Source organism: Heloderma suspectum, chromosome 2, assembly GCF_057233095.1.
Source record: "Heloderma suspectum isolate Gila_16-S chromosome 2, 16-S_ref, whole genome shotgun sequence".
NCBI classification, from domain to species: domain Eukaryota; kingdom Metazoa; phylum Chordata; class Lepidosauria; order Squamata; family Helodermatidae; genus Heloderma; species Heloderma suspectum.
In genome coordinates this window covers 90,780,307-90,792,711 of record NC_139459.1, presented here as the reverse complement: position 1 = coordinate 90,792,711, position 12,405 = coordinate 90,780,307, and the positions used below count along the sequence as shown (strand labels likewise).

General features: G+C 43.1%; 1 protein-coding gene across 1 annotated transcript in view; it reads left to right on the top strand.

Annotated features, from left to right (window-relative positions):
- Positions 1 to 1,181: 1,181 nt before the first annotated feature.
- Positions 1,182 to 12,405, top strand: part of LRRC2 (leucine rich repeat containing 2) — a 69,024-nt gene continuing 57,800 nt past the window's right edge. Inside the window, exons 1-3 of the mRNA XM_084829658.1 lie at positions 1,182 to 1,217; positions 1,996 to 2,256; positions 5,024 to 5,180. Of these exons, the coding sequence (XP_084685784.1) occupies positions 1,182 to 1,217; positions 1,996 to 2,256; positions 5,024 to 5,180 (454 nt within the window). The remainder of the gene's footprint in view (positions 1,218 to 1,995; positions 2,257 to 5,023; positions 5,181 to 12,405) is intronic.

The following is a 12,405-nucleotide window of genomic DNA, read 5'->3' as shown; positions in this document are numbered from 1 at the left end:
GATTTTAATTATAAGATGCTTTGGGAGTTAATCTTGGCTGAGAGTGGAATATAAATATAATAAATATGTAAATAAAAACCTGGATGTCCTGTGGAAGGGGCTAAAACTCCTTTCCCAGATTTCTTTTAAAAAGGTATCCCTAACATCTTCCCCGAAAGCAAAATAGGGACACAACAAGGACAGTAATTTTCTAAGGACAGATAATACAAAACAGAGAACTGATTTGGTAAAAAGGAAGCACTGGTACATATGGAATTTCATGGAAATCTGGGAAATCGGCCTAATTCAGAGTTCTTTGTGACCATTTATTTCATGGTTACGTTTTAGTTCCAACATCTTCCTCTTTAAACTTTGCTGGATTTTGGATGGAGGTTCTCCTTAGATTAATTGTATGTGTGTGTTTACATTTTCTCCATGCACTTCATCCACTTTTTCTCCTCAGTAACACCTCAACGTTTGCAGCTCATTAGCAGTGCTGGCTTACAGAGAACGTGCACACATGACTCTCTTGGGCCTATTTTTATTCGGTGATATTAGAGTGACATTTGGTAGCTTTTCTGAGTGATGCCTGCATGACCACTTCAAATAGCCATTGTCTTGCTTATGTGAATTCCCTATTGCACTGGTGATCTTTACTGTTTACATTGGTAACATCACTTGCAAAGTCACTCTCAGCAAGGAACATTGCATTGGTGACCTTTGGCTTTTGACTATTTAAAACTGTTACTACTATGTAATATATGTTTAGTGCCAAAGCACTGTATTAGAAACAGAAAAGGTGCCTGGGTGAAAGAGTAGCAGTCCAGTCTTATGCCCCTGCTCTAACTACTATGGCATAAAAAGAGGCTTACATTGTATCTACTAAAGTGATCTCCTATGCGAAGGAAATTGGGTATCTTATTATATGACCCCGGCCTGCCATTTTAAGCCATCCTAAGGGTGCAATCCTTTGAAGAAAGTCAGCAGACTTCAAACTTGGAGGTTGCCAAGTATCCAGTGCAGGGTGCTGGAGCGCAGAGGCAATCTTCACCTTTGCTCTCCAGCCACCCTGTATTTCTGCTAGACAGGAAAGTTTGCCTGTCTAGCTGCAGCACTTTGGAGGGGGACGGAAGGAGGCTGAGGCGGCCATAGAAAATGTCAATGGTCGCCGCCCCAGACTCCATCCCTCCCTGCCTCCGGGAATGCCCCCTTCTCCTGTCTCTGTGCTTCATTTCCAGGTATGGAGACATAGCCAGAACCATGCTGGCCTTGAGGGGGACAGGGCGGGAAGCACCGTTTCTGGGCTCCAAAGTTGGAGCCCTGTTTCCGACCTCGGAACCCCAAACCCAAACAATCCTATGTCTGCCCCCCCTCCCCCCGACGCTGTCTGGGGGACATAGGATCGCTCCCTTAGGCACATAAGCACTGGCATATGAATTGAACGGAACGGAACGAACGAATAAATAAATAAATAAATTGAATTGAATGAATAAATAATGAGTAAGCTGAAGCTCACTCACCAGTAATTCTTTAATCCTCACTGGTACTACACAAAGAGCTGAAGAAAACTATTCTAGGAGGAAGAGGAAGGACATGAAGTGATAGTTTTTTCTCCTTCTCCTAAAAAGGAGTTGGAATGGATGGTTCAAACCAGCACATGGGTAAGCATGATTCCCAGAAAAGAAAGTCCCACCCATTGACTTCCATAGAACTGTTAACTGTGCATAGGATAGTAGCCTAAGCATCTCAGAAATGTATAGAAATTTCTCAACAGCATTGTCCTTCCCATTTATGTAAATGTCACTGATGTAAGAGAAAACCCAATGTATATTTTGTCCTTAGCCAAAGAAAATAGTTCCACACATAATCACAATGTTCATATTTCTGACTGTGTTGTGTGTGCAGTTATGTCTCCCTCTCCTGAGCTTTGAAATTGTATTCTTTATAGAGGCAGGATTGATACAAGCTCATTTGGATGCTGAATGAACCCCTCTCTGAAACATTATGTAACTGCAGGTTTTGCAAGGGAAAGAAAGAAAAGAAAAATGTTTTCATTTGTACGCTTTCAGGATAAGGCAAGAATGGGACATTGTGCTGGAGTGCAGAAAAAAAGGCATTCCACAAGCTGCATATCTGAATAATGGTTTCATAGATACGAACAGAATTTTGGATAAGCTTGAAAAGAACTCACCACTCATTAAGAAGATTGCCTTGTTGAACGAAACAGAGAAAGAAAGAAACAAGTTTATTTTTCAACTTTCAGGGGAGCACTGGACGGTAAGTATATTTGAATGGATGGGATATTCAGGCAATGTGAGACTTTCACGCTAATGATAACAGTGTCATAACAATGGCCACAATTTATCAACAGTAGTTGTGTTCAAGTCCATTAACTTTAGTAGGCTCAAGCATGCCTACAGTCTGTTGGCCATCAGCACCTGACATCCTTGGGCAACTACCAGGGTCCCAGTGCCTGCCATTGCTTGCCATGGTCCCCTTGCCTTTTCTTTTCAGGCCCGAACTCCAGCCAGCACCTTGTGGCCAGATCTAGCCATCCTTTTAATTTCCCACAGTGCCCCTGACTTAGCATCACTCTGGGTCGTTGTAGGACATGAAAAGGGTGGGTAGATCCAGCTGCCTAGCTTGGAGCACTGCCTCCACTGCCAGGTAGCATTGCCCACTGAGGCCCATTGACAGAGAAAAGGGGGCCACCAGAGGACACTTGAGATGCTATTCTTTTGGAGATAGGCTAAGTGAAATTTGAGCATCCCAACACATTAGTGAATGGTTGCCCCTCTTATAGTATGGCATCAACTCTTCATACATTTATAGCAGGGGTACTGAACCTTTTTCAGACCAGGGGACAAATTCCAATTTGGGAAGGGTTTTGGGGGCTGCAGTCCAGCACTGCGTGGAGCTAAGGGCACAAGGTGGAGCCAAGGACAGGGAAAACAAAGTGGGCAAGTCCAGATGTAATTCTCACCAATTTGGACATTTTCCCACCAAGCGTACAAAACATAGCTCAATTCTAAGCAAGTCTGCTTAGGAGTAAGCTCCAGTGTAACATCTCTCATGCCTGCAAAACTTGTACTTCCATTCTGTGCAACAGCTCTCATGCGTGCAAAGAACAGCAGTTATTCTTTGCAGGCTGTTTGGTGAGTTGCCTTTAAATACCCTCTTATCTCTGATCACTGATTTGATCATTGATCAGAGATAAAAACAAAAGAAGCTTGCCTGCTGGGGAACTCTGGGGGCTGCATTTGGCCTGCAGGTGTTCCCCATCCCTGATTGATAGCCAGAATATCTTTAAACTATACCTTACCTTTAAATAATTTTGGAAAAATATGGGATTTCCATATTGTCTTGTTATTAAAGATAACAAGACTGGGCTTTTGTAGTGATGGTCTTTGTGGAGCAATTTCTTACTTTCCTACTAGCTTCTGTGTAGTGACTGAAGACCGCTAAAGAACATGAGGGAATTGGAGAGCAGAGCCAAAATGAAGTCTGTGTAAATTTCAGTTCCTATCATAAGCTGTTTCGTAAACTGAGGACTAAAATGCCACATAAGGTTGCGCTCAGGCAAAGCATGGCCATGTGTATGGTACTAAGCATAATTCTGAAAAGCCATTTATAATAACTTTTCTAGTGTCCTTTACACATATTTCCTGATTCATTTTTTCCTGTTTTTGTTTTTATTCCTTTTCTTATTTATTTTTCTAGTATGAATTTTGTTTTTAGCACCTTCTAGGAATATTGTGTTAACTTTTGCTTTATATGAAGTCATTTCAGTTTGTTTTGTTTTAAAAATTAGAGAAGAAAACATGCAAACCCACCAACCAGGGAGGTTTCAAGTTCTGGGGATGCATCACAAACAGGTTTTATAAAGTCATAATTGTGTACCCCTTAACTCAGGCTTCCCCAACCTGCGGCCCTTGAGAGGTGTTGGACTATAACTCCCATCATCCCCAGCAACCATAGGCATGCTGGCTGGGCTGATGGGAGGTATAGTCTAACACATCTCGAGGGCACCAGGTTGGGGAAAGCTGCCTTACCTCCATTTCTTCCTTTACTCTTTTTAAAATATTATTGGAAGTGCTAATACTTGCAGAGTTAATCTAAAATTGTTAGCGAAATAGAATTGGGCACAATAATTTCTGCTGAAATATTCTGATAACAAGAGAAAGGAACTCATTCAAAAAAGACTTGTGGTTATAATTTCTTACCAGTGATACAGTCATTGTTCCTGATCAATGAAAGCAATCTCGTAATTCTGTCTTTATAAATCATATTGGAACACACTGTTAAGAACAATTTATCTAGAAATAGCTAAAGAGATTGCTCACATTGTAGTGACTCTTCCCTGTTAAATGCTAGTGTCTTGTCGGCCAAACTAGACAAGACAGTAGACATCTGTGATTGAGCGTGCAATCCTAACTAGATTGGCGGCCACCTCTGACCTCGGGGGCGACCGCCTATCCAAAGCAAGGCAGGAGAGGCACGGCGGGGGGGAATCGTTTCCTCCCCGCCTGTCCTGCTTTGCTGTTTTTCGCTAGACAGCCGTTTTTGGCAGTCTAGCAGTGGGGGGCCCAACCAGGAGAGGAAGCTGCCATATGACAGATTGGATGTGTCATACATGCAGCTCTGCTCTCCCCACCCCGGAATGCCCCCTGGAATGCCCTTTTTCAGTTGCTCTGCACTCCTCTTCCGAGCGCAGAGAACAGGGATTCTCTGCGCTTCCTCCAAAGCAGCGTGGATGAGTGGGGCGGTTGATTTTCCAGGAACCGACCTTGGAGCAGAAGCTCCGAAGTCAGTTCCCGGAAATGAGCATATCTTATGCCCCACTAGACAGTGTCTAGCGGCCATAGGATTGCTCTCTCCATCTCCCATTCTCCGACTTAAAATCTTTTTTACAAACTGTGAGCAGTTGTGCATGGAATAATGAAATCTATTTTCATTTTACTTTTGGTAACTTAGGTTTCATCCAAAGATGTTGATAAATTTCTAAATAAAGAATACCTTATTGTCTGAAATCTTCTGTTCTTAGGAATTTCCAGATTCACTGAAAGAACAAACACATCTAAAAGAATGGCATATAAACAATACCAAGATCGCAACCATTCCAACCTACATTGCCTTATTTCAGGAGATGAGAATACTAGAATTATCCAGTAACCAGATCACTGATCTGCCCATTGAAATCGGTAGGTTTTCTCCCAGACGTTATCTTCTATTGTTCGTTTATCACATTTAGTACTGAACTGAAACTCTGGGTGCATTTCATGAACATTTTTCTCCATCCTCCTGAAATGCATTCTCTCACTTTGGGTGATTTTTCACGCCCTTTGTGAAAGGGAGCAAGATGGTTCTCAACGGGTGGCCAGGATGGCCCTACCATTAGGAAGAGTGAGGTGGTTTCCTCAGGCAGAAGTTGCTGGGAGATGGCAGTAAGGTGTTGGATAAGGGAGTTGTGTGCCACGCAGTCTGCCTTGTGCTCTTTAAGCTAGCTTGATGCCTTCAAGTCCAGTGGAAGACACTGCCTGATCACCAGTGTTGAGGAATGATTCAACTGCCAGTTCGGTTGGATTTTGTTCATAGAATGGTGGGGGGGCACCATCTTGTTCTTAACCTCAGATAGCAAAATGCCCCAAGAGATGGATGTTCAGGGAAAGACAGGGTGCGCATCTAATTGTATATCCCATTGAAAGTAATGCGGTGTGGATGGATAACAGTCATACCCAGATGTGCATCTGAACATGGATGTTGTCCATGTGCACTGCATCATTTTCAATAGGAAGCGCATATGTGGATTTCTTTTGTAAAATTTATTTTCCATTAAAGTTTTAGTTAAGTTATAAATCTTTGTAGCATAGAAAGCAATGAAACTGCCTGTGTGACACAGGAAAACTGGAACCATTGCCTGGTAGTCTCATCAATACAGGAACATGTTCCTTTCCCCTATACCCATGCTTGAATGCACAGTTAGATGTGCATAATGCACACTGAAGCATTCATCCCAATGAAATTCTTTTTATTGGGATTTGTACTTAAATGCAAATCCCAAATCACTGGCTCACACTCGGAGAGCCAGTGTGGTGTAGTGGCAAGAGTGTTGGACTGGGAGCTGGGAGATCTGGGTTCTAGTCCCCACTTGGCCATGGAAGCTCACTGAGTGACTTTGGACCAGTCACACACTCTCAGCCCAACCTACCTCACAGGGTTGTTGTTGTGAGGATACAGTGGAGAGGAGGAGGATAATGCAGTCCGCCTTGGGTTCCTTGCAAGAGGAAAAAAGGCGGGATATAAATGCAATCAATCAATCAATCAATCATGCACGCACATGTCTTTGGTGATTTAGCCATGAAGTGGGGTAGGGTTTTCACTTTTTCTAGACTAGGTGGTACACGTGAGGGACAGGAGCAAATCTCTTTTACCTGCCCTCACTTTTAGACGTGTTCATAAACTAGTGGACTGGTGGGGGTGATTTTCCAAGTCTGAGGAAACTCAGATTTTCAACAGTACTTAATTGGGAATACTTCCACCTCGAAAATTTCAGACCCCTTTTAGAACCCACTGTGTGTTGTAGGGTTGCTGGGTGATTTGTTAACCACCCCAGCCACCCACCCTTGCCAGATTTGGTTGTCACAAGGGTAATTAGGTAAATCAGGTAGCACGCAACCGGCATGTGTGGGGCTGGTTAACAACCCACCTTGTCGTGAGAACCAGTGCATTCACTTAAGATGGGAATGAATTAAATAAAAACATTATCATTCTCTTTGTGCATTTGGGATTGTATTTCATAACCAAGATCCTAAAGGGTGTTTCCCCTTCATTTTCTCTGCTAACTAATTTTTATAACCTACTGCCAGGTTAGATTTCCTCAACTGTTAAAATAACACTAATGGATATGATTGGTTTATATACACTATATTTTATAAAGATAATTGCCAAGTAACATCATGACATATTTTATGGGTAATCTGAAAGGTAAATGCATTAGAAAACATTAGCCAGTCATAAGTATAATTTTTATGGATATAAATCAAAGGGTAAAACTCTAGCTGTTTTATTTGTATTTTGATTTTGGGGATGAAACAAAATAGCAGGCTCAATTGGTTTAAGAGCATTCCACAAGGTGGCAGTGGAGAATAGAATAAAAATTGAATAATAATAATTCCCCACATTAGATTCTATCTCAAGTCCTCTTCTTTTTTAAAGTAGTCTTGTTTTTTGAGGTGACACATACAACATGACTTCTTGAGGTATGATTTGTCATATTAAGACGAAGAAAAAAAACCCTGCATAAAACACACTTCACTCTTGTATTTTTCATGCTCCTCAGAGACCTCTTGAAAAATTGATAGCTGAGGCACTCTGGTTAACTGAAATTACCATGATGAACAGCCTATTCCCAATCAAATGGGTACATTTTCTAGAGATGTATAAGTTGCATGCTTGTTAAATCCACAAGTTTGGAAGCTCTCTTTAAGTGCAGCTGGCCTTTTCAAACCCCTCTTTGTTCCCATTAGAATATTCCCATTAGAATAGCTGACATTCAAATTGCATGGGAGATATTTTGCATGAAATTATTAACTGCAGCATTACAGAACATGTGAAACTCTTTATTAGCTAATCACATTAGCTGTAATCTTATACCCCTGTTGTGCAGGTGGAGGAGCATATGGACAGCCAGGGGTATTTCCCCAGCCCCCAAAGTTGGGGTATGTGTGTGTGCACGTGTGTGATTTTTGTTCAGACCAGGTGTGAGGTGAAAGGGTCAAACAGGCCCTCCCCCCCACTCACTGCACCTGGTCGTATGGGGATACATGTGGGGAAGGGGAGAAACAGATATAAAGGCAATGCTTTTGAAAAGGGAAGGGTTAAAATGATAATGCTGATTCCTAAAGTGGAGGGACATACTGGCCTAAAGAAAGAAATGGGTAGAGCAATACAGACAGGGCATAACCAGCCAAAAAAAGCTACTGAACAGCTGCGCCAAAGTTCATCTGCACCTGGGGAAATTAAACAGGTGTTCCATTGTGTTAAAAAAAAAAAGGTCTGATTTTCTGAGCTTTGAAAAAAACAAACAAGGAAGCCAAAAGGGAACACATGGAAGGTGGATGTTTTGCTCATGCTATCATGAATACCCCTTGTAAAAAGTGGCTATTCCACAGGAAATGTCCAGTGTGGAAGCAGCCCAGGAGAATCAAGTTTATCTATACCTTTTGTGATCATTAGATATAGTGACCTTCAAAGGTCCAGAGATAACTTACTCACTGATTTGGCTTCACTTTCTGATATAGGATTAGGAACTTGCATTAGAGTCTTCCCTGTGTGTGTGTGTGTGGGGGGGGTGGGGGGGTGTCCTGCAGTCAAAAATTTGTCTAGGTGGTTCAAATAAATATGTAAAGTTCAGCCCTCTCCCAGCCCCCCCCATACACGTTTCTACTGCCTCCTGAGGCAGTTGTTTTTCTCCACTTTGATGTTCACTATGTTGATGCTCACTATGGAGGAAGGAGTGGAACCATCTTAGCTTGCCCTGTTCCTGAAGACGTGTGCCTTGCCAGTCCCACCCCTCCTGTCCATACATTGAATGCAACATTTGCAAAGGGGTGTGTATAGCTGGATGACTGTAGGCAGCAGAATTGGGATTTCAGATTGAATGGAATCTGGCGTGCATTCAGTTGCAGGCCTGTAGGATTCCTCTCTGCTGAGGCACTCCACTGGAGAAGGAATTCCAACTCTTCCACTGGAGAAGGAAATGGCAACCCACTCCAGTATTCTTGCCAAGAAAACCCCATGGAACGTATCACAAGGCTAAAAGAGATGACGCCGGAAGATGAGCCCCTCAGGTCGGAAGGTGTTCAATATACTATTGGGGAAGAGCAGAGGGTATTTCCAAGTAGCGCCAGAAAGAGTGAAGCGGCTGGGCCAAACCCGAAAGGACACTCAGCTGTGGATGTGTCTGGTGGTGAAAAGAAAATCTGATGCTGTAAAGAACAATATTGTTTAGGAACCTGGAATGTCAGATCAATGAATCAAGGTAAGCTGGAGGTGGTCAAACATGAGATGGCAAGATTGAACATCGACATCTTGGGAATCAGGGAACTAAAATGGACAGGCATGGGCGAATTTAATTCAGGTGACCATCATATCTACTATTGTGGGCAAGAATCCCTTAGAAGAAATGGAATAGCACTCATAGTCAACAAAAGGGTGGGAAAAGCAGTACTGGGGTACAATCTTAAAAATGATAGAATGATCTCAGTACGAATCGAAGGCAAACCATTCAACATCACAGTAATTCAAGTCTATGCCCCAACCACTGATGCCGAAGAAGATGAGGTTGATCGGTTCTATGAAGACCTACAACACCTTCTAGAACTAACACCAAAAAAAGATGTCCTCTTCATAATAGGGGATTGGAATGCTAAAGTAGGAAGTCAAGAAATCACCGGGATAACAGGCAGGCATGGCCTTGGTGTACAAAACGAAGCAGGACAAAAGCTAATAGAGTTTTGCCAAGAGAACATGCTGATCATAGCAAACACTCTTTTCCAACAGCACAAGAGGCGACTCTACACATGGACATCACCAGATGGTCAATATCGAAATCAGGTTGATTATGTCCTTTGCAGCCAAAGATGGAGAAGCTCCATACAGTCATTAAAAACAAGACCTGGAGCTGAACTGTGGCTCAGATCATGAGCTGCTTCTTGCAAAATTTCGGCTTAAATTGAAGAACGTCGGGAAAACCACTAAACCGTTCAGGTATGACCTAAATCATATCCCTGATGAATATACAGTGGAGGTGAGGAATAGATTTCAGGGATTAGACCTGATAGACAGAGTGCCTGAGGAACTATGGACGGAGGTCCGTAACATTGTTCAGGAGGCAGCAACGAAATCCATCCCAAAGAAAAAGAAATGCAAGAAAGCAAAGTGGCTGTCTGATGAGGCTTTACAAGTAGCTCACGAAAGAAGGGCAGCGAAAAGCAAGGGAGAAAGGGGAAGATATACCCAACTGAATGCAGAGTTCCAGAGAATAGCAAGGAGAGACAAGAAGGCCTTCTTAAATGAACAATGCAAAGAAATCGAGGAAAACAACAGAATGGGAAAGACTAGAGATCTCTTCAAGAAAATTGGAGATCTCAAGGGAATGTTTTGTGCAAAGACGGGCATGATAAAGGACAAAGAAGGCAGGGACCTAACAGAAGCAGATGAGATTAAGAAGAGGTGGCAAGAATACACAGAAGAACTATACAGGAAAGATCTGAATGTCCCTGATAGCCATGAGAGTGCAGCCACTGAACTTGAGCCGGACATCCTAGAGAGTGAAGTCAAGTGGGCCTTAGGAAGCATTAGTAACAACAAAGCTAGCAGAGATGACAGTATTCCTGCTGAGCTATTTAAAATCCTAAAAGATGATGCTGTTAAAGTGCTGCATTCAATCTGCCAACAAATCTGGAACACTCAACAGTGGCCACAAGACTGGAAAAGGTCAGTTTACATTCCAATTCCAAAGAAGGGCAACACCAAAGAGTGTTCAAACTACTGCACAATTGTGCTCATTTCACATGCCAGCAAGGTGATGCTCAAAATCCTACAAGCTAGGCTTCAGCAGTATGCGAACCGAGAACTACCAGAAGTACAAGCTGGGTTTCGAAGAGGCAGAGGAACTAGAGATCAAATCGCCAACATTCGCTGCATCATGGAGAAAGCAAGAGAATTCCAGAAAAACGTGTATTTCTGCTTCATTGACTATGCTAAAGCCTTTGATTGTGTGGATCACAACAAATTGTGGCAAATTCTGAAAGTGATGGGAGTACCAGACCACCTTACCTGTCTCCTGAGAAACCTGTACGAGGGTCAAGAAGCAACAGTAAGAACCAGACATGGAACAACCGAGTGGTTCAAAATTGGGAAAGGAGTACGACAAGGCTGCATATTGTTACCCTGCTTATTTAACTTATATGCAGAGTACATCATGAGAAATGCCGCGTTGGATGAATCAGAGGTCGGAATTAAGATTGCTGGGAGAATTATCAACAACCTCCGATATGCAGACGATACCACCCTAATGGCAGAAAGCGAAGAGGATCTCAAGAGCCTCTTGTTGAGGGTGAAAGAGGAGAGTGCAAAAGCTGGTTTGAAACTCAACATTACAAAAACTAAGATCATGTCATCTGGCCCTATCACTTCCTGGCATATAGAAGGGGAAGAAATGGAAGCAGTGACAGATTTTACTTTCTTGGGCTCCAAGATCACCGCAGACGGTGACTGTAGCCATGAAATTAAAAGACGCTTGCTCCGTGGGAGGAAAGCTATGGCAAACCTAGACAGCATAGTTAGAAGCAGAGACATCACCTTGACGACAAAGGTCCGTCTAATCAAAGCTATGGTTTTCCCAGTAGTAATGTATGGCTGTGAGAGCTGGACTATAAGGAAGGCTGAGTGCCGAAGAATTGATGCTTTCGAACTGTGGTGCTGGAGAAGACTCTTACGAGTCCCCTGGACTGCAAGGAGGTCAAATCAGTCCATCCTAAAGGAAATCAACCCTGAGTGCTCATTGGAAGGACAGAGACTGAAGCTGAAGCTCCAATATTTTGGCCACCTAATGCGAAGAGAAAACTCCCTGGAAAAGACCCTGATGCTGGGAAAGACTGAAGGCAAAAGGAGAAGGGGACGGCAGAGGATGAGATGGCTAGATAGCATCACTGATGCAATGAATATGAACTTGAGCACGCTCCGGGAGAGAGCGGAGGACAGGAAGGCCTGGCATGCTATGGTCCATGGGGTCACGAAGAGTCGGACACGACTGAACAACAACAAGGATTCCTCTCTGCAGATGTCATGCTCAATGTGTTCATGTTGGGGAGATCTGGCTGATGGGGCATGTGACCTTGGGGACTGGGGCCAGGAGGCATGGTTCTGCTCCCTTATCCACATGAAACATCACCATGAGGAAAATGTCTGCATCGGGTTCTGGTCTCCAGAGCCACCAATTGTCTCTGGTTTGACCATCCATTGGGGCCAGTAACACGGTTTTTTCTGTCCCTAAGCCCTGTGTATAGTTTTCCCTCTATGTCTTTCACTTGGCGCAGCCTTTCAAATCTCTTAACTTCAACTAAACTTCATGTCAGCCCTGTTTCTCTTTTGCTCTTAGGTGTCTACACACTCATTCCTCTGTTCCCCAATGATTACCTAGCAGACCTACTGCATATTCCATTCCATAGCCACCCATCTCTTATCTTTTGTACCTTATGAATACTGCATTTCCCAGTGTTCATTATCTCTGTCTGCCTACAAGGGTCCTCCTGTGTCTAATATTTCTCCAGCCAAGCTGAGCTTTTCTTTCTTCACAGAAGAAGCACTATTATTCTATTATTGTTGTTGTTACTGATACCTTCACATTACGTAGTTTGTACA